Genomic DNA, 21,642 nt, shown 5'->3' with positions numbered 1-21,642 from the left:
TCAATAAATGGGCTCTTGGCATGTCTCCCACCACACCACACATCCTGGAACAGGGACCTTTCCCGGTCAGACTTTTCACAGTGAATTTATAGCATGAAAAAAAAAAAATGTTGATAATTGTCCCTGGCCCGGGGCTGGAACCCTGTCAGCTCCACCCCCCTCTTGTGGGAACAATGGCTCCCGGCTCCATAGGACGTTGAAGATTTTGCCCAGATAGATTTTTTTTTTTAATTTACCTGAATGGATTTAGTTATGGAAGGGACGATTTTCACGTCCCCCTCCCACAAAATTACGCCTAACAGGAGGGGGGCCCCGGCCGTTTCTTATCATTTTTGGGGGTTTCTTCACTCTTTCAATTTCCTACATGGCGCCCCTTTCCAAAGATCCCGGCCTGGTTAGGGGCCCTGCTGTGAATGTTGGAGACACATCCTAGGCATAATTTATCAAGATTCTTTTTAAGTACATAAGTTGATGTCTTACTATGCATATATATCTTTTCTTGTAGAAAATTCATCTACCCCATGATTCTCTACATGTGTATTTTCTAAGGTAGGAGTTTTAAAAAAGAGAGGAGCACACATAGGAGAAAGAGTAGAAAATAGCCATGGGGTGGGAGAAAAAGCTTATAGAGGGGGTTATAGTCATCATGATAGTTGTAATTTACGAGTTGGGGAAGAAGGCTAAAATGGCGTCCGGCCGACAAAAATCTCATCCCACACCAGTTGCGGACATCGGGGCGCCTCTCTGAAACATTAGGGGTCATCACCGAGAAATTTCAATCGCTCGAAAACACTCTACGCAGTCTAAAATATATTTATAGACATTAATCTCAAACCTGAAACCGTATTTTCTGACCGAAAACGTCGACACAAGGACCGAGATCGACAGCCCCAACTCCAGTGGGGAAAAAACCGCAGCCTTCCTCCGTTGAGCGAATGGGAGCTCACAAACGTGGCTCCCACGGTGTGAGGGTTTTTTGCAAGGCCCGCGTTAGGTATCAAATCGGGCCCGGTGGTTGTTTTGATCGTCCCGTACGGGTCGTGGAGATTACGAAGTTCGTCCCCGCGCGGTCCGTTCCGGGTTTCGAATCGGTCCAGGGGCTTTAAAAGGGCCCGAAAATGGGCCCGTTCGCTGTATCGCGCAGGCGCAGTGAGGCGTCTCTCGGAAAAGTTTCTACAGTGGAATGGGGATCTCGGTGTTGTCGTTAAGCCTTAAAGGACTTCCATCATGGCGGCCGAATCGGATCCCGACGTCGTGACAAAACTGAAAGGGACCAAGATCACGGTCCACGTCGAGGACGCCCTCATCGACGTCCTGGTCGTCACTTTCGACTTCGGCAACAGGATTTTCCAAGGAGCTTTACTCGACGTCACCAAGAAGTAAGTCGCAATACCTCATTTTAATCGCTGCTGCCCCCTCTTCCAGTGGGCATTTTTACTGAGGCATGGTGGTTTCATGTTGCGCCCATGTTAGCCCGGGCCGTGCCCCGGATCGCCCCAGAAACCGCCCAGGAAGTTTCTACGCGTCATTACGAAGCTATTGGTATATTATTCGCCGCTTAAAGTCCAATATTAAGGAAAATGGCAATTTTTGTAATGTCACCATATACCACTACACTGTGACACCATGATTCATGTTATAACTACATTAAAACGTGCATGTTGATTAATAAAACAGTGTATAAACATTAAACACACATCACACAATCCATCTAGACCATTAAATCCGTTTATGAGCTCGTATATGAATAATTATAGTGCTAAATGTGTTGGCCACATACTAATGTGTGTGGGTAATTACCTCATGTTGATGGGGTTTTTCATGTTCAAAGTTCATATTTAATCCATGTGTATTGAATTTTTAGCGCTTTGGAAGCTAGTGGAAATGAATCCACATGGATTTCTACATGGATTCGTGATAAATACCAATGGTAATCAAATCTCCATCACCTACAAGCAAGGTTGAATTATTTTTCTCACACAAGAGTGTTTTCATGTTGCTCCAATTTTAGCCCCAATTCTGCCCCAGGACGCCCCAAAAACCACCCACAAAGATTGTATGTATCACTATAAAGCTATTGATGTGTAATTTACCATGTTTTTGCCCAATAATTACAAAGATAGCAATTTTTGTTTTTAATGTCACTGTATATGACTGCACTGGAATGTATTGATTGAAATTTGATATCATAAAATCCATGCATAGCGATTATTATGGATTCATAATGATCACTATGCATAATAATCATCTACATAATCGATTAGTACAATAGATTATATGAATTTTTTAGGAGGGAGGGGGAGGGCGTATTGAAAATATGTCCATGTCAATTTCTACATGGATTAATTTTGCATTCTAATAATGGTAATCCAATTTCAATCGCAATGAAATGTGTCTTGATATATTTTCTTGCAAAAGTAAGCTTTTTTTAAATGTAGACTATTTCGTGTTGCTTCCATTTTAGCCCAAATTCAACCCCCAAATCACCCTAAAAACCACCCAGAAAATTTCTACGGGCCATTACGGAGCTATTGATATGCAATTCGGCGTCATACACTTCAATATTAACGAAAATAACAATTTTTGTAAAATTACCGTATACCGCTATGTGGTGACACCATGGTTCATGTTCATTCTCCATTAAAACATGCATGTTAGTAATAAAACAATTTGTAAACATTGAACACGCAGCATATAATCCATCTAGCCCATTTATACACCGATATATAAATAATTATTATGCTGAATGAGCCAGTCACACACTAATGTATACATGATAATTATCACATGTTGATCGATTTTTCTTTTTTGTTTAAATTTCATATTTAATCCATGTATATTGAATTTTTAACTCTTTGGAAGATAACGGAAATGAATCCACATGGGTTCATAATAAATTCCAATGATCTAATTTTTCTTACATAACAAACAGTTGCTTCTGTTTTAGTCCCAGAACGCCACAAAAACCACCTAAAAGGCTTGAATGAATCATTATGAAGCTATTGATATTCACCATATCTATAGCTTCCGATAATTATAAAAATGGGGTTTTTTTTAATGTCCCGACACAGATTGAAATTGATATTTCATCCATGTAGACTGTTCATTATGAATTTTTTGATGCTTTGGGAGGGTCGTGTGGATTCCTACGTGCAATTTTATTTTTTAATGGTAATAAATTGGATAAATGTTATTAAATGATAATAAATTTAATGAAATTTCAATCACCGTGAAATGCTTAAATGCATTTTCTCACAAAAATAAACATTTTTATCTGAACAGTGTTTCATGTTGCTTCCATGTTAGCCCAAATCGTGTTCTGAGTTGCCCTACAAACCATGTGGAAGGTTTCTACGTGTCGTTACGAAGCTATTGATATATAATTTGCCGTATACAGTCTAATATTAACGAAAATAATTTTTTTTTCATGTCACCATGTACTGTGACAATGATTCATTAATTCAATTAAAATGTGTATCGATAAATAACACCACGCCATAAATAAGTGTTGACTACACAGTATACAATCCATTTAACAAATTTATACACCCGTAGAATGCTGAATGAGTTAGTCACCCGTATCGTAAATGGATAATTACTCTATGTTGGTGGGTTTTTCATGTTGAAAGTTGATATTTGATCCGTGTGGAATATTAATTATGCATTTTTGAAGACTCTGGGAGGTAGTAAAAATTAATCCGTCAGCATTTTTATTTGCACATTCTAATAATAATCAAAATTTTATCACCAAGAAGCAAGGTTAAATTATTTTCCCGTACAAGAGAAGTGTTTCATGTTGCCTACCATGTTATCCCAAATTCAGCCCCAGAATACTCCCAAAAAAACTTTTATGTATCATTATAAAGTTATTGATGTATAAATTATTATATATATATATATCTCAATAATAGCAAAAATAACAATTTCTGTGATGTCACTGTTTTTCACTGATTGATATTTGATCCATGTAAACTGGTGATTACGACTTCTTTATGTGAGGGGAGGGGGGGGGGGTATTAAAAATAGATGCACGTGGATTTCTACATTATAACATTCTATTAATAATCATCCAAGTCTCCAAGAAGTAATTAATTCTTTTCCTCCCAGCATTTTTATCGAGATAGTGTGCTGTGTTGCCTTCATTTCAGCCTGAACAGCATCCAGAATCATATCTAAAACTGCCCAAAGAGCTTTCACATGACATTATGAAGCCATTGACATGCAATTTACTATATAGGCCTATAGCCTAAATTCCCTATGTCACTGTTTATCACCCTATTACAGTGGGTACTATGCTTTGTCCAGCCCTGGTCAAAATATGTTATCTCTCTCACAAATATGTATTATTACTCAGGCAGTCCTTCACGTTAGCCCGAAACGCCCTAAAAAACCACCAAGAAATCCTTGTCAATACGAGCTTTTGTATAAGCTTAGACCGATATTTATGAGAACAGAAATTTTTTAAATGCCACTACATTGTAGCAGATGGATTCATGCTATAACTTCATTACAACGTGCATGTAAATAGTTTAAGCCATCTACAAAATGGTCATCATATAGTATACAACAGGGCTTGATGAATCAGAAAAGGAAATTGGGCTCCAGCAAAATTTTATAGGCGCCAGCCTATAAAACCTTCCTTTTCCTGACAATATCAGTCCAAAATAGTACATTTTTTTTACATGTCTAGGAGTTGGAGAGCCTTCTAGCATGCTAATAGCATTCACACGGGCATAATTTCCAATAGTTTTGTGCTGTCCTTCAACTTCAATTAAGTTGTTGTTAGAGCCCAGATGCATAAAAAGTGTATATGCGGTTACATATTTTAGCACTTTTTAGAGGGCATATAAATATATAAAATTCCCAAAATTTTAGAATATGTGCATTTTTTTCTATTTATGTCATTGCACTAATGTTTGCAAAGTTACCTTTTTCCCTTCCAATCTTCAAATTTAACAACCACATTCCTTTAAATTTTGTCAAGAAAATATTTTACCATTGAGTGGCGTTCATTTTAGAACATGCTTTTAGGCATATTTTTGCACTTCTAAATTCAAGTGTTCACATTCTTTGCTCACATTTTTTTTTATCTTTACTGCATATTTTTCTTTTCTCATAGATTAGGAAGGCTCAGTCCAGTGCTTTTAATATGCTTTTTTTTTTCATTTTTGTGCACATTTTTCTTTTGAAAATAAAAATGTGCATAAATATACATATTTTACTTCCTTTTGTACGTGTTTTCCATATTCAGGGGAAACTTCAACATTTTTAAATGCATAGGCTATTTTTCCATATCACATATATTCTTCATATATATGCCCTTAAGGCATATTTTCACAATTTTTTTCCCTTTCTCGGCACTTTCAAGTGCATTTTTTTTTTTCATTTTTGAGTGTCAATTTTTTGTGCCATAATTCAGCATTATTATTATATGGTTTGTTTTCATTTCTGCACATGTGTTTGTTCGGCATATCTCGTCTATTTTGTCATGGCATCTCTCGACTTTATATTTAAGTGAAGATTTATCTTTATTTTTTTAGTGCATATTTTGCCACTTTTTCAGTGCATATAATCTGGGGTTTAGTTATAATACATTAAAAAATATATATATACATATATATTTTAGGCGCCAATTCCAATTTTTTTAGTCTCCTTGGTGATTTGGCACCTACACCCCTGTGTCAATTCATTTGACCCATTAATGATTAAATGCATTGACAGTGAATCAATAAATGAGACTATGGTGCTAAACCCATATACATGAGTTATCAGAGCTCCAACAGTAGATAATACGCTCCCTGTGGATAGGGTTTTTTTTAATGTTTGAAATTTATATTTGATCCTTGTAGGATTTTGTTAATTTTAGATGGTTTTGGGTTGATAAAATTTTCCCATGATCATGGTTTTTCCACATTCTACATGAATGTTTTTAAAAAATTTCTGATACAATTTTTAATATTTTTTTTTTTTTTTTGAATTCATGTGAAATTTGAGTATTTGCTTGAAATACATGAAAATAGTTACATAAATGTCATGTTGTTGATGGTGTGTGTGTGTATCCAGGTGATCTGAGTCATCATTCTTTGCACAGCCTCGACTATTATTAAGGAAGGCAACAGCCATTTTTACAGAGCTATTTTCTCGTTTTTAAAATTTCTTGATTGTAGACGCAGAGAGAAATTAATTGTGAATATTTATATATATATATATATTTTTTTTACCAGCAAAAATGGCTGCTCAGAGTGCGATTTTGTGTGTGTTTGCGAGGAGCACCTCAAAATCTGAGCACTTAAATGCATCAATTTATTGCAAAACTTATCTGCATCAATCAAGACCCACTTCCCTCCCCCAAAGATTCGTACAAGGACGAGGTCGACGAGAGGTCCCTGCAGATAGTTTTTTATGCACTATTTTCACGAAAAATCGATGAAGAGACCCCGAAAAGTCCTAGCCGGGGGTCTGGGATTCCATAGACCCCTGGCCACTAGGCAGTATTGTCACTGCAGAAGCCCTTTCCTCCCGCACCTTGGCTGGAGAGACGATTGATGGGAATTCTTGGAAGCATCAGCGTCGCAAGCAACTAGACACTAAAATTTTGTCTGTCCCCCGAGCCCCAGTATACCGTTTTGGCTCCCCTCTCTCGGTTATATTGAACGGAAAAAAACTTGTAAATCCGGTGCCCTTCTCGGCCCAGCGCCCCATAGAAGTGCCCTTCCGTACTTGCGGCTCCGGGAGGCAGCTCTGGGGCCCCCGGAAAATCGCCGGTAAGGGCTACAAATGAACATAAGTATAACACATGTAAGGCTAAGATAGGGCACACACACACATCGATTTTTAAAGTATTTAAAACTATTTTATGCTTAAAAATTCGTGGTAGTATGGCCCTCTCACAAGCATTCGCCCTCTCCCGGTAAGATTATCATATCAAGAAAACATTATAGAGACCTAGTGATACCGCCTTGATGATGATGGAGGGGGTTGTATAGTTAGTTGTTTTTTCCTCTTCCCATTGATATCTTTGCGGAAGTCAATGAAGAAGGGGGGGAGGCCCAATTTAGGATGGAAAAAATGAAAACGAATGGGGGAGAGGGAGTTGATATTGTGATAAACTGCTGGAAAGCTAAAAAAAACTCTTCCGCATTCTTTGATCGGCGATCAATTGAGGAAATCCATCATTAAATCGTTCTTAATCTGGTAGTTAATCGATAGATGGAGGGCGATAGAAAATAGAAATGATATAAATTCAGAAGGGTGGGGGGCTGGCGTCAGAAGGGGTTCAGTTTTTAGACGTGTCTGAGCCCGATTTGAGCTGACCGGGGGGAAAACATATCTACAGAAACAGTCCAAATACTACACTATAGGTCAGTGATAATCCCAAACGGTGTACCATGGCACCATACCGCGAGACAATGCGTTTCAACCGATACTGTTTGACTCCCCAGTGAGTTTTACGGGGGGCCTTAGGCTCTTCAATAATTAGTGAATTTCCAATGCAACGCGCCACTCTCCCGCTCGTGCATAATGGCTTGATTCCTGTGTATGCGGGAGAACTGGCAACTTTCTCCCCACCCCCAATGTTTTCTTCATTTCGGCGCATCTGTTTATCACAAGGATCATCGGGACCCGATTTTGTCATGGGGGTGGGGGCTCTGGGTTCAGTGTCCAAGTTAGACAAGTGGGGGGGGGGGGTTTGACTAGAAATGCTTGGGAGCTCCTTGGGCAAAGCAAATATTATTTACTTGCTAACCAAACATCTTTGACCCTAGTCACGAAAGGGAAGGGCTTGCCCAAGGAGCCCCCCCCCCTATCTGTGACTAGCGTTTTGTTAGTCACAGATGGGGTGGGAGGGATTCCTGTATACGTTGCTTAAATTTTAGGGTCCAAAAATCATAGGGTCTGGCGGAAATCTGTATGGAAATTAGTTGTTTTTTTTCATTTACTCTGGGTAGAATTTCAGGGGGCTTTTTAAAGTTGGCGCTTTATTTGGCGAGCGAAAACTCGCCTCGGAGGGAATGCGGTCCTCCGTGTCCTTCAAGCCTTTCCAGGAAAATTCAGCTGAGCGTGTTGTGCAAGATGGAGTAGGGATAGAGAGGGGGGGGGGGAAAACAGCTGGGATTGTTTACTTGCCAGAGCCGCCCTCGTGTATTTTTTATCATTCTCTTTACTCCTTAGGGAATTTTTAATTCCCTACTTCTTTTTTTTCCCCCATTGTTCGCATCCTTGGAGAGAACTGAGTCGGAAAAGTTTCTTCTCGTATGTGTGTGTGCATGAAAAATCCCTAGGTATCAATTCTTGCCTGAAGGGGAGGGATGTTTGAAAAGTCTAAATTGTCTAAAAAGTCTCGGTGTCGAGGAATATTTATTTAACGAAAACTGTTTCGGAAATTTAAAATTTTGCAGGGATTTTTCGTGCGCCTATTCTGTAGGGCAGTGGTTCCGCATGAGCACAGGACAAGGTTTGGAAGGGGGTGAACAAATTTTAAATATAACCGTTGCATGCTCAATCCATGCCAAATGTGGTCCGCGGAGTCATCTGATGTGGCCCACGAACTCAAATCTTGCAAAAAAATTAACTAAACGCCACATTTCCGGATCATTTAAGGGACCAATGGCGCATTCACATATCACTAGAATGAAGATCCACCACAGCACAGTTCTACATCGCTTAAGGAACCCGCGGTATAATTTCACAGCAATTAAAAGCGGCCCCGAAGCTCATTTGCAGATCGCTCGGGTGATCGGCGGTGCAGTTTCACGTCACTTTAGTGCTCCGCGGCACATTCCCGAGACGCCGCTGTGCTCTTATTTGCCCGTTTCCCGGTAAACAGGGTATTCAAAAAATCTGGGTCCCCTCTCGAAAAAAAGTATGGCGCTCCCCCCCCCCCTCCCATGATTCACTGGTACCTCTATGAATTTTTTCCAACATGCCCCAGGTCTTTGATCACCTGCTTATATCTCTTCGTTGAGACAGAGCGGTGGGCCGTGTTCTGGGTAGGAGAAGGAGGTATCTCTGTGAATCAAATTAATTTCTAAAAACATGTCTATCCAAAGGTTCATTCGTTTACTTTCATTGTCTACTGAGAATTGGAACAGTAGAATTTAGCACATATATTAAATCTAAAGCAAATATACGGTCGATCCCGCTTATAACGTTCCCATTTAGAACGTTTTTTCCACTTAGTACGACTTATTATCGTCGTTCCAACTCGAAATAATTCCCATTAAGATTTCCTGTTAAAAGTGTTTTCCTGCTTACAGTGTTTTTTATGACATTGAAAAACGTTACAAAAGCAGGATCCACTGTAACTAAACGTTAGAGGTACCCATTTATATATCGATTATTATATTTCGGGTCGACCAGCAACTTCCAGCCCCTCTACTGTTTTCTTCACGTCGGCGTCTCTGATGGGAGCTATGTCAGATTTGTGTTGGTGGAACTCAAGTGTGTGTGTGCGCGCCCAGCATTCAGCGTGTTTTGTGTTCAGTAGGTGGTGCCATCTACTGTCGAATACCGTTATAGCGAAGATCTCGTTTTAACGAACACTTTTCTAATCCCCCAAATAAGTTTGCATAGGAACAATGCTAGGTAACCCGGAATTCCTTTGCAACGAAATTTCGTTTTAACGAAGTAATTCCTCCGTTCTCTTACTTTCTCAAATGAGACAAGCACACATTTTGGCACCCCGTAGAAGATGCAGTTATAAAGGGTGAAGTCTCTCTCTCGGTTCTTTCCCCCCCCCCAGTCCAGAGCCACCCCCCTGCTTCCCCCCCCCCCGACTCCTATAAATCTCTGCTAAATTTTCCGACACAATTCTGCGTCTTGAGGTAACGGAAGTAAGGTGCTTTGCACCAGTCCGGAGTTGTGAGCGGTTCTATCTATCTCCCGCCCCCACCCCGCCCTAGTTGCGGCCCTGAATCTATCCTCCAAATTGGTTTTTCATGGATTTGAAATTTAATGTATACATATCTGTGTGTTGTAGCTCTGTGATTTTCATAGCGACCACAGCTTTTTTCAAAGGAATAGCCAACTCAAAATTGGAAAACCGTAGGAAATCGTATTTGTAGACGATTACCACTGCGTAATCGCGGGTTTCAAACCTGGATTTTCCCCAAAGACAAAATCGGGGGGGGGGGGGGGGGTTCCAAGAAAATGAAAAATTTACAATATTTTTGTATAAAATTAAAATAATAAAGAAAATACAGTCTTGTATACTATGTTAATGTAAAATTGCTTTTGAGCGTTAATGATCCACAATTTGTGTTGAAGAAATCCTTGTGCCCCTCCAAAAGCCGATTCTGCGTACACACCAGTGATTTTCGCGAAGCGAAACGGTGACTTCCACATAGCAGGTAGATGACCAAAAACTGTGGATATTGAAGGTAGAGTTTTTAAAGATTCGTTTTTTTGTCTTCTAAACGATCTCGGAAAATGTTTTACACTTTGAACAGACGTTCCAAATCCTTTACGATTTTTCAAAGAATTCGCATTCACAATCTTGTGAACGAGGCGAATTTTTCGGCCGTATAGGCCGCTGCCTTTGAATGCCGGCAGATAGCAGTGAAAGTACCGTAATTTCCGGTATGTGAGGGTCCGTTCAAGTATTAAATCAGTAAAATTTTAGCCGTTTTTGACCACCCATTCGTCATGATTTCGTCATCAGCTCTGCCCCTATGCAGAGCCGTACACAAGCGGGGGGGGGGGGGGGGCATGGGGACTAGTGTTCACCCCCCCCCCCCCGATTATCAAAGATTTATTTTTGTTAATTGGAATTTCGGAAGAAAAATACCGTTAGGGGCCGTTCAAGTATTATGTCGTCATCAATGGGGGGGGGGTTCCGATTTGCTGACTTTTGATGACGGGGGGGTGGATAATGCTTACGTCATCAACCACCCTTTATGAAAATATGAGTTAGGATTCAGAGGGGCAGAGCTGATGACGAAATTTTGCTGACAAGGGGGGGGGGGGTCATTTTTGTGCGTCCTTTTCCGAAATTCCGGGTATTTGACGCGCAATTGCGTGTCAATGGCATCTCTATTCCTGCATCAATTGCTTTGCCCAGAGCCACTCCACATCTCATAGAAGACAACCATAATATTCTTTATGGGCATTGTATAATATTTTATCATGTGTGTATATTGTTTATAATTTTTGTGATTGTGTTTTTTATTGTCTTGCAGGCACGTCATTTAGGGGGGGGGGGATACACTAAAAATGGTATATATATATATATATACATAGAGTACATGTACTTTGCCCCCCCCCCCCTGGAAAATGTTTGCCCCATAGGCGGAGATAGACTTGGAAGTCTGTGGGGGGGGGGGGGGCACGATGATGATGATGTCAATTCATATATACATTAGATCAGTCGACTCCGCCTTTGACGGAAAAAGTTGAAATGACGGCCCTGTTGGGTTGCTGTATTTTTGAATTATATGACATCCATATTTGTCATGGGCATATTGCCTGTTGCGGCGTTGTATTTGTATAAGTACCTACACCCTATGGTTTTTGAGGGAAGATCCAAGATGCAAACAACATAAATTCACTGACTAAACAAACATCTTCCGACCGGGGGCCCTAATTACTGTTTTGTCCAGTGCAAAACAGTACCTGGTGTCAATATATATTTGTCGAGCTATCTGTCGTTTCTTTCAGGAGGTAGAGTACTGGCTATTGAGCTGTCTGAATGCCTTTCCCAGATTTTTTTTTTTTTTTACTGTACACGATCTAAACTCTTATTGAATTTTTTCAATTTAATTAAGTCATTGCCTCAATTAAGAAGCGAGACTAAAGCTCTATTAACTACTTCACGTACAAAGCGTTTAGCAGGAAATTTTTTATTATCTCTTTCAGGAATTGACGATAAATCTGTTAACCTTGTCCTAACCTAGTGGCACATTACAAAAAGAAAGAGGAGGGAAAGAAAAGAACTTATACAATGGAAAAGTGTAATAGATAAGGAAGATAAGAGATTTTTTTAGAGTTCTCTTTCGATCTTTCGTTTGATCATTTTTGTCGCACCACTGTCATTTTCTGCATTAGACCGGGACCTACAATTTATTGCCGATTCCGAACAGCAGGCTTGTTTTTTATACTCATCGAGAAGTTGGTGCGCTAACCCCTCCATGGCGGACTCCCTGCGGTAGCAATTTTTTCTGCGGTCTTGTTGCCATTTTTTGTTGTACCCCTGTGTCAGGAAAGTTTTCTGACAAGGACGAACTAGGTATCAAACTCGCGACACCTCTAAACATCCTTTGGTACTTTAGGCGAGCATCTTATCGACCTGGGCTACCGCGCGCCCCTTCGATCTTTCATGTATAGTAGAAATTGTAACATGGTCTTGTTGACGCTCGCCTGACCTTTACCCCTGATGTAATGGTAGTGCATGTGTTATGTTTTATTATTGAGTTTGTGTTATGTCTATCATATACTGTATGTTTATAATTATTTTCTGTCGACTAAACAAACTTGTTACTTACGGACGTTTCCGGTGCCGACGTGTCACGAACTGTTTTAAAGGGAAACTAGTTTCCGAACTTGCCGCTTGGAACGCCGATGTCGATTGGGGCGCATGTGCGTTACTCCTCATTTGCATGCTTAGTGATTTGAGAGCTATATATAATCACGTCCGTGCTTCAAATCAGCCTTTAGTCTAATGTAGCGCTAAAATCTCAAATCATTCGAACAACTCGGCTGGTCCGATGTTCCCGTCAGTTGCTCTCCAATAATGCCGTTCAGGGATGTCTGGCGTCCGTTATCGATCTTAATGCCTTTGTAGCTCTTGCCGTCTGCGATCTGGCGTTGGCTGGCACGGTCAATAGCGGTGATCTGATAGTTTCCTCGTATGACGCTGCAAGCTGATGCTACCCCTTCGTCACGACGTCCACCATCGGACTTCACCGCTTGAACGCCGAAATCCACGTGTAACACGCCGATGTCCGCGATCTAATGACGCCTCTTCGTCAACGCCCTGCGTTCGTCGAGATATCCGTTAACTGGACTCCACCACTTGATCGCTGGATACCTTGTGTGGTTCTACCGGTGTTCGTGATCTAACATCGCCTCATCAACGCCCTGGGTTCGTCACGATATCCGTCATCTGACTTCTACTTCTTGATCACTGAAGACCAAGTGTGGTTCTATCGACGTCCGTGATCCGATTCCGCGGCCTCGTCGACGCCTTGGGTTCGTCGCCGAGTTCTATGTGTGACTCTTACCGACATCTGTGGTCGAGCATCGTTTCTTGAAGACCGTAGCTGAGTGTCACTTCCGTCCTAGTTGCTTCACCATAAGTATACTTTGCGATTTTCCTACTAGTGAAGGGTTTGCCCTTGAATTGATGTCTTAACTAATGTTTAAATTTGTAATAATAGAAATAAATAGTTGTTCAAAACTGTTTTGTTCATTGGCAGATAAAGACATACGTTGCAAAAGATACATTAACAGGGAGTATAGGAAAGAAAGGAGGAAAAGGAAGAAAAACTTTTCTATAGAGATAGGGTTGCTGTAAAGCTTTGCAGTGGTGAAGAGAGAAACGGGAAAGAAAATATGCAGAGAATGTGTTTGAATTTATTCCATTACTTTGCTTTACTGCACACCAACTCCGGTCATATATTGCCATACGGCAACTTCCTACCACTGGAGTTTGATGGGAAATGAAGGTGACGTATATTGGTGGCCGCCCCAGGCTCAGTAGGTAACGTTTTATACCCGGATTTGAACCTGTGACCTTGATGGTAATCATCATTGTGGAAGCTGAGTATTGTACTACTCAGGCACTTAATTTATTCCACTGGTGTTTGGACGCTTTATTAAGCAGGTGATCATGAAGATGGTAAACCCATATATAGGTCTGTATAAAAATCAGGACTTTGCACAGAATGCCTACTTATGATTGATCTGTGTAAGGTTATGCATTATCTTCTTGAAAATAACTTTTGGTTCAGTAGTGTATGCTCAGCCTTGCCTTTGTGTGCACCAATTTTCTGATTTGCCTAACCTATGATGAACCAAAGGCGAATATGAAGCGCTTGAGCTTTGTGCAAAGTGCATCGTTCGCGACATGTTTTAAGATTTTTTAAGGTTCTGAGGTTATTGAGAGCATATCTTGAAAAATGTGAACAAAATTTTGGCATTCCAATCTACAATGGCTCGGAAATAACTTGTACTTATCCTCTGCTTCAAATTTTAAGGTCTCTATAATTTGAATTTTCTTCAGTATTTTAAAGAAAAAAAAGGTTTTAGTTCATTCAAAGAAGATGAGTCAGTTCTATGTGCCATACAGTATGAGCCTAGGTTTTATTTTTGTATCTCATAAGCGGAGTTGCCAACTACTATGGCTTGTCCATAGTTTCTACGAACGCCTGCAATAAACTACAGAGATACGGGAGATATTTCCAATAGCACAGAAATTGGTTTAAAAAAACAGGTCTTTATGAGTTTTTATAAGCTTGATTTGTTTTAAATTACCATATATACTCATGTATAAGCCGACCTCTCTCGCCCCCCCCCCTCAACTTCAGATCCACCAAAACTGCAATAAATTGAAAACCAGTATATAAGCCGACCCAAAAAAATCTGCATTTTAGAGAAAAAAAAATTCTTATATTTTCATGCAAAATAAATAGTTTGCGGAAATTTACAATAGAAAGTGATTCAAACGTTTTAATCCATTTCTTTTAAGTCTCCAAGCTTATCGTAATTCATCAGATCATCATAGGAGGTGAGGCATTTTCGTTTTTATCCTCATCTGGGGCTGTCATTGTCACTTTCAAAGAGGATATCGTCTTCAGTTCCATCCATCGAATTGCTGATTCAAGGCCTAGTGTGCCAATAGGCCTAGACCAGCACCTCCTAGAGATAGAAGGCCTCCGCTCTCTGCTTGTGACGTCAGTAAGTAGTCCATTTTCCCTCAGAATAATGAGGGAAAAAAATTCCCTGCTCTTGCCAGTATCATCGTTGTGAGGAAAAGAAATGATCGGGTTCAGAATTGGCGATTTCTATGCCCCCACATCCAATCGCTATCCGGTATTTGCGAGCCATTCAAGAAGATTCTACGCCAAAATAAGAAGAAACAAAATAGGATGCTGTTTTAAAATGTGGCAAACTTGCTAGGTAGTCTGAATGACGCTTACGGCAAACAGTGCAGAGACCTTCTATCTCTAGGAGGTGCTGCCTAGACACACAATGTCAGGTTTCTTCAAGGCACCACTTTTTCTAGTTTCTTCATCATCGGAACTCGTCCATTTGATCCACAAATTCTTCAAATAGTCTTTAAGAGGCTCCTTGATGATCACATGTAAAGGCTGTACAATCGCCTGTACAATTAGCCCACCTGGTATCAAAGCCAATGATGTTTTCGATTTCTTTGCCTCGGCTTTGACATTATCAGTTCTGTGGGGGGTTGAACATATCCCATATCAATAATGCCAGTTTCTTGAACACTGCTACAAAAATGACTACTGATTGCGGGGATCAATATTTTCTCATCAAAAACTGATCGGAGTATAAGCTGACCCCCCCCCCCCCCACTTGAGGAACAAATTTTTTACCAAAAAAACTCGGCTTATACACGAGTATATACGGTTCATCGATCTTTACCATAACAATGAATTTTGTATATCCATGTGAGAGAGTTTGAGGTAAGAGAGAGTGTGATTTTTTTTGTTATTGTTCTATGATTATGTTGTCCTAAGGGGGGGTACCCCTCCCCGATGGCAGAGCTGGACATTCATCCCTACTGATAAGCTTTGAGCCAATGTTGGCATGTCTGTATAAGTCATGTGTTACAATATCAGACTAGCTACGATAAGCAAGAGAAAAATTTAATCATTAGCCATTTTAAACCATCTCAAAGGAAAGCATTTTCAGAGCAACTTGTTCAGGCTCTGAAAGAATCAACTTGTGTCACATTGAAACAAGCAAGTAAAATTAGCATGATCACCAAACACAAAAAATATTGAATTTACCCATGTGTGAAATTGGCAACACTTACAAGACTATGTCACGATCGCCAATATGCCTATGTAACCACTGTGACCGACTGCAAGCGAAACTAAAAGGCAAATATATTCTCATTTAAAGTAATGGAATGAAGTAAAAACTGGGACCTTTGTGCCGGAGGATCAGAACAACGTTATATCTAGAACTCTCCTGAACAAGGGTTTTTCAGAATTCTTTCCGTATTATAAACATCAATATGTCAGGTGCTTGTGTTGAGTGCACTCAGAGGTATTGTGAGTTATGATTTTTGATTGATAATTAACTTATATTTTTAATCTGTGAAGTATTGCCAATGGCTTGATGCTTAATTGATTTTTTCTCTCTCGATGTATAGGAATGCACCTTACGGTATCTCGCAGCCACCAGTACCCAAAGTTGAAAATGAAGAAAGCACTGTGACGGGTGGCACAGAGGGCCAGGACGAAAAAACAGACAAACTGCATTCTGTGAAGCAAAGACATACATATTTCCAAGTTCCTCCTGGCACCACGAACTTTTACTTTGGCAGGTATGCCAGGAATTCCAGGGACAAAAGCGTACGAATGCGCCGGCTACGCCCTCGAAAGATCCTCTGCTCCCACTGTCAAGAAATATTCAACGATAACGACCCAAACCAAAAAAAGGGAGCCAGTACGAGGAACAAGAACTCGCAGCAGGTCGCTAACCAGAACAGGGTATTAACCAGAAGTGCTAAGTGTGAGTCTAGTGATAAGAAATTATCGGACACACCTGGTGTCAAGGTCGAAGAAGGTGCATCAATCAAAACTGAATCAAAATGCAAAGTCGAGCTCGAGGAGGACAGCAGCAGTAGTAGCATGAACTATCATTACGGAGCCAAGTCTTACAAGTCAGAAAAGATGGTCCTGCGGAAGCGGAAGCTGTCCTTCTCGGAAGGTGTCCCCACTGTGCATTCTCCGGAAAAACAAAAGAGAACTGGTATCCCAAAGAGTGAGGAAGGCAATCCGAACGTTGCCGTTCCAGCCCCAGCGAGTGCTATCATGGCTACGAGTGCCATAGCGTTGAAGTCGGGGATGGCAAAAACGAGTCCAGTCATCAAAATCTCTTTTGCTAATCCCCAGGGAACGGATACTGTGTTGAAGATACCTCCGAGAGTTCAGATGACCAGCGACACGGAAGACGACGTGAACTGGACTGTCCAAGAAAAGGCTGACAGTACTGCAGAGGAGAGGTCTGCCAGTGCCAAAGCTGCAAAGAAAGCTCTGAAGAAGGCCAAAAAGGAAGCTCAAAAGAAGACCAACACGACCATGGTAGCTACAGCGAACACAGTTCCGTTGTCCCCGACTCAAGAGAATGGTGCAATGCTTCTCGTTTCAGAGAAGCACCATCATCACAAGCATAAACTCAAAAAGAAACGGAAGCATAAGGAGGAGGAGGAAACGGAAAAGTGTAACTCTGAAAACACGGACCGGAATGCATTCAACAGTGGCACCAGCGAAGGCTGGTGTCTGCGCACAAATTTCGCGGGAGACCTACCGATGGTTCCTGATGTGAACAAACAGGGTAGCGTTTTCGAGGACGTGAAAAACAAGTGCATGCACCAAAAGTTGTCAATCAGTCTCAAGAGGTTGAACGCCAAGGCATACATGAGATGCAGTCCAAAGTACTCTGTCGAGGAGGACTCCATAATCAGCGACATCAGTGATGCCAGTACCGGGAGCATAGGCTCCAACGACGGCAGTGACTACGGGGAGGTGCCGGACTTCCCAAAGCACTCTTCTCCACTCAGGGACATGGATAAAGTGAAACCGTTGATGATGAGGATAAGTACTCATAACGTGAAAAAGTGTGTGCTGGAGATTGGGCGGGAGATGACAGTGGGCGACATTGTCTGGGGCAAGATACACGGGTTCCCCTGGTGGCCTGGTAAAGTCCTTGCCCTGACAGTGTCGCAAAGGGACAACGGGGCGACCATCAACCAGCAAGCTCATGTCTCGTGGTTCGGTTCGTCCACATCGTCCTACATGCCTTGTAACCAATTGACTCCTTTCCTAGAGGAATTCAAACTCAGATACAACAAGAAGAAACGCGGCCCTTACAAGGAAGCGATAAGACAGGCGTGGCACGAAGCCAACGTACCTCCCAAAGAATTACATGAAGTTAGTCTTGTGACGACGTAGCATCGGTTCAAGATTAGTTCCCCCCGCCTCTCTTGTTTTTATCTTTTAACTCCCCCCCCCCCCCTAATTTTTTTGACGATTTGAACGTGGAAATTTTTACATCTAGTGCAATTATATATTTTTCTTGTAGCGATAAAACACAAAAGAAATATTTTGTCTCGTGAACTCAGTTTTAGGTCCGAGATCACTTCTGTAAATAATGTAATGATGTTTAACCTTTGTGAACAAATGCTTTAATTAATGGTCGTTCGTGAAATTTCTTAATTTTACGGGAAAAATTCTTACAAATGTTTGGTGAAATCGGTGTGCAGTTCTCTTGAATTGTTTAATTTTGATTGGTGGTCCTCGAAGTGTCATGGCTCTTGGGAGGGGGCAGGGCCCAGGTTGTTTCGTGGTGGGGTGCATAAGGGATTCCTGGGGTCCTCACATGGCATCTAACATCAATTGTGTCTGATTTATATGAGGGTCCCAGTGCATTGCTGGGCCTATCATGCTGTTTAGAATGGCAGCCCCTGGGAGGGACATTTTGAATGGCGATATTGACATGTGCCTGTTAAGAGCTTTGAATGGACTATGACTATAGCAGGGGAGCCGCTGGGAGCAAAAGCTTGAGTACCACTAGTTTTCGGAGGTTTTTAAGAAAAATAGTTCTCTGAGATGATTGAATAATTGTGCGTGTGTATTGTGGAATTTATTGTCTCCTTGCATACGTGTATGTCTTTATCTTTGTTTATTGCAGCGAAGTGATGATGCGATAGTGGATACCGGGACGGGTACTAAGGGGGGGGGGGGTTTTCTGTAAAATAGGAAAAAGCATTTGCAGGCTTGCTAGACAAATGAAAATCGGTGTATAGGTACAGTATAATGTTTGAAATTAAATCTAAAATTATGTAGCAGCTATGTGCAAATCGGGCAAAATGTTTCTCGGACTGGTAGGAAATTCCTACCAGTCGGACCATCACCTGTCGGTGAAAACCAGTGGTTGAAGAACACTGCACTGACCTGTTAATTTCTAAACGCTAAAAAAGAGAGGTTATATTTAAATTTGTGCATCTCGTAGTTCATCAACAGTACAATTCCCAGGTTTTATTTTTGTATCCCAACTGACAGACGACGAAATGAGAGATAAAATACAAATTTCCACCACAAGTCGGTTATTCATGTTAAGTTTAGAGTTCCTAGTTAAATTTTTTTTTGTTAACATATCAATAATGATAGAATCTTTTCAGAAAACAATTTAACCCTTTACCGTTTCTTGAAGGATACTCGGAGGTCCATGGAAATAACCTATCTTTTCTTTCTGAAATGGACTTGTCCAAATTTTTACTGCTCACCTAACCCCCCATCCTTTCTTACCGTTCAGTTTTTATATTGTATTGTTACAAAACAACTGTGAGCTTCATCGTAAAGCTTGAGTGAAACTCCAAATCCAAATGATGGGGGACTCTGCTTTTCTTTCTTGTTTTCGCCCTTGACAATACTTGTCAATCATCCCTTGCTGCCCTTTCACATTGATCTCTTATATACCCATACCCCCATCTCGGCTAATTGCTTGTAGAGCCGTCTGCGGCTGTTATGGCCGGTAAAGAGTTAAACTTCAAGACTCATATTTTAAATATTAGATCTCAAATTTTACACACCAATCAAAAAATATGGCTTGTAATTAAACCGATTGTTATCACCATTAAGTTTTGACAAGTTCATTCATATCCACATGACACCTCTATTGGTCAGCTCATCTAGCAGGTCACTTGTTTCGTTGAACTCCTCAATTTTTCACAAATTGTTGATTCATCAGAAGACACAGTATCAAACACTCCAGGATGCAAGGATGGCAGGAAGACCATCGGTAATTTCACCAGGAAGAAGTGCCTTTCTCATAAAGTCAGTCCTTATGAAATAACTGACCACACATGGTAAGAGGGAGTCCCACTATCGCTGGTTTCAGCAATTTACTTGATCATTTACACAAACAATTCCTCAGGCATGATTTTGTCCATTCAACTAGGTCAACCAACAGTCCCGTTAGTGAACTGGCCACCATAGAAAGATGAATTTGAGATGAACATCTGCAAGAGACTCAATCAGGGACCTGTTAATTTACTAAAACATCCGGACCAGCCAAGACTAACTTAATCCTAAGGCACTAAAAATAAAGGTTAGAAAGTTGTGTTATGTGCTATTTAACTAACTGCGATAAGTGAGGGAGAGAAACTCAGCCACAAGCAAGCTGTTCTAAACAATCTGAAACAACGGAACCCTCAAAGCAACTGCTGTACTGAACCGCTCCATCTCTGAAAGAATAAACCCATGCCGCACCCAAACAAACAAGGAAAACCCAGCACAATCACAGAACACAAAAGATAAAGAATTTACACGTGTAAAGATTTGTACACACGGGAGACAACCGGCAGCGATCACCGATCACTTCGATTGACCGCAAGCAGTGAGATAAAAAAGCTAAATATTCACATAAAGTAGTAAAATGAAATAAACACCAGACCTTCACGCACTGGGGATTGGATTAATGTTACAATAGGGAACCTTAATCCGATAATTATCAATAGAGCTGATATGCCATCAAGGCATTGTGTGACTGGATTTCTACCAGTTGAAAAAACTCGCTCTGATCTTTGCTGCAATTTTCAGGAAATTTCAAATTTTTAACTCGTTTCTCTCTTTGTACGAGTCTGTCGCTTTTCTCGCCACCTCTTTCTTCAGTTAATCGGGAGGGAATTTACAGATTCTTGCTTATAGAAACTTGTGTGTGTGCGTGTGCATAATTTACATTGTGCAGGTTTACTGCGTAACGTGCGATTGTGATGAAATATATATATAGATATAAATATATAAAGTCATTCTCTTTTTTTTTCGTCCCATATTTTAAGGGGATCAAAGCTGTGTGTAAAATGAAATGTACAAATGTAATTACAAAGAAAAATATATATGAAGATTCTGTGTTCGTGTGTGTGCGTGCGTGCGCATGTAAATATATACATACAAATATATCTTTTCATCTTATCCGAAGAGTCCTGTGATACAGAGAAGGAGGAGGGGAAAAAATTGCTATTCATGTTTTTTCCCCCCATTGTACAAAACTGCTTATGACGATTGTGCAAAATGCGTGTATATTATTTTCCCTCTTATTTTCTTGTACATTTGTGTGTTTAATACTTACTGTTTTGCCTTTTCCTGCTGGTTCCAGTTTATTAAAAAAAAAAAATTTTAAGTTGATCAATGTATTTTAGGTGTATACTGGGTGTCCGTGAATTCATGGCCGAAACTTCAGGATGCGTTTAGTATACACTGTACCGACTGATATTCGTTGTGAATGCACAAATTCTAACTAATCCCCTCTTAATGGCAGCTCCATGATGAGCATTGAATTCTGTTTCTATATTGGGGTATTTTGTTGAAATTACGCCTATTAAGAATATTGTGTGATTTTTTTTTTAGATGCACAGTGATTATAAGTAAAATTCCCGCACTCTAAAGCCCCATT

General features: G+C 40.6%; 1 protein-coding gene across 1 annotated transcript; it reads left to right on the top strand.

Annotated features, from left to right (window-relative positions):
* Nucleotides 1-930: 930 nt before the first annotated feature.
* LOC149083934 (uncharacterized) lies at nucleotides 931-19,561 on the top strand. The gene is made up of 2 exons (XM_089234310.1): nucleotides 931-1,379; nucleotides 16,337-19,561. Exons 1-2 carry the CDS (start codon nucleotides 1,228-1,230, stop codon nucleotides 18,138-18,140), a joined length of 1,956 nt encoding a protein of 651 aa, XP_089090436.1. The 5' UTR covers nucleotides 931-1,227; the 3' UTR covers nucleotides 18,141-19,561.
* The last annotated feature ends 2,081 nt before the right edge of the window (nucleotides 19,562-21,642 follow it).

The sequence above is a fragment of the Pholcus phalangioides genome, unplaced genomic scaffold, assembly GCF_987345545.1.
Source record: "Pholcus phalangioides strain wild (caught in Gottingen) unplaced genomic scaffold, Ppha-v1.0 ptg000008l_1, whole genome shotgun sequence".
NCBI lineage: Eukaryota > Metazoa > Arthropoda > Arachnida > Araneae > Pholcidae > Pholcus > Pholcus phalangioides.
Note: the sequence above shows the minus strand (reverse complement) of the source record. Positions and strands in the feature narration are given on the sequence as shown.

What these genes read in the sequence shown, in the direction of transcription:
- LOC149083934 (XM_089234310.1), top strand. Translation starts at nt 1,228, where the DNA reads ATGGCGGCCGAATCGGATCCCGACGTCGTGACAAAACTGAAAGGGACC. An exon ending in TTACTCGACGTCACCAAGAA is followed by an intron (nt 1,380 to 16,336) that starts GTAAGTCGCAAT and finishes CTCGATGTATAG; the next exon opens with GAATGCACCTTACGGTATCT.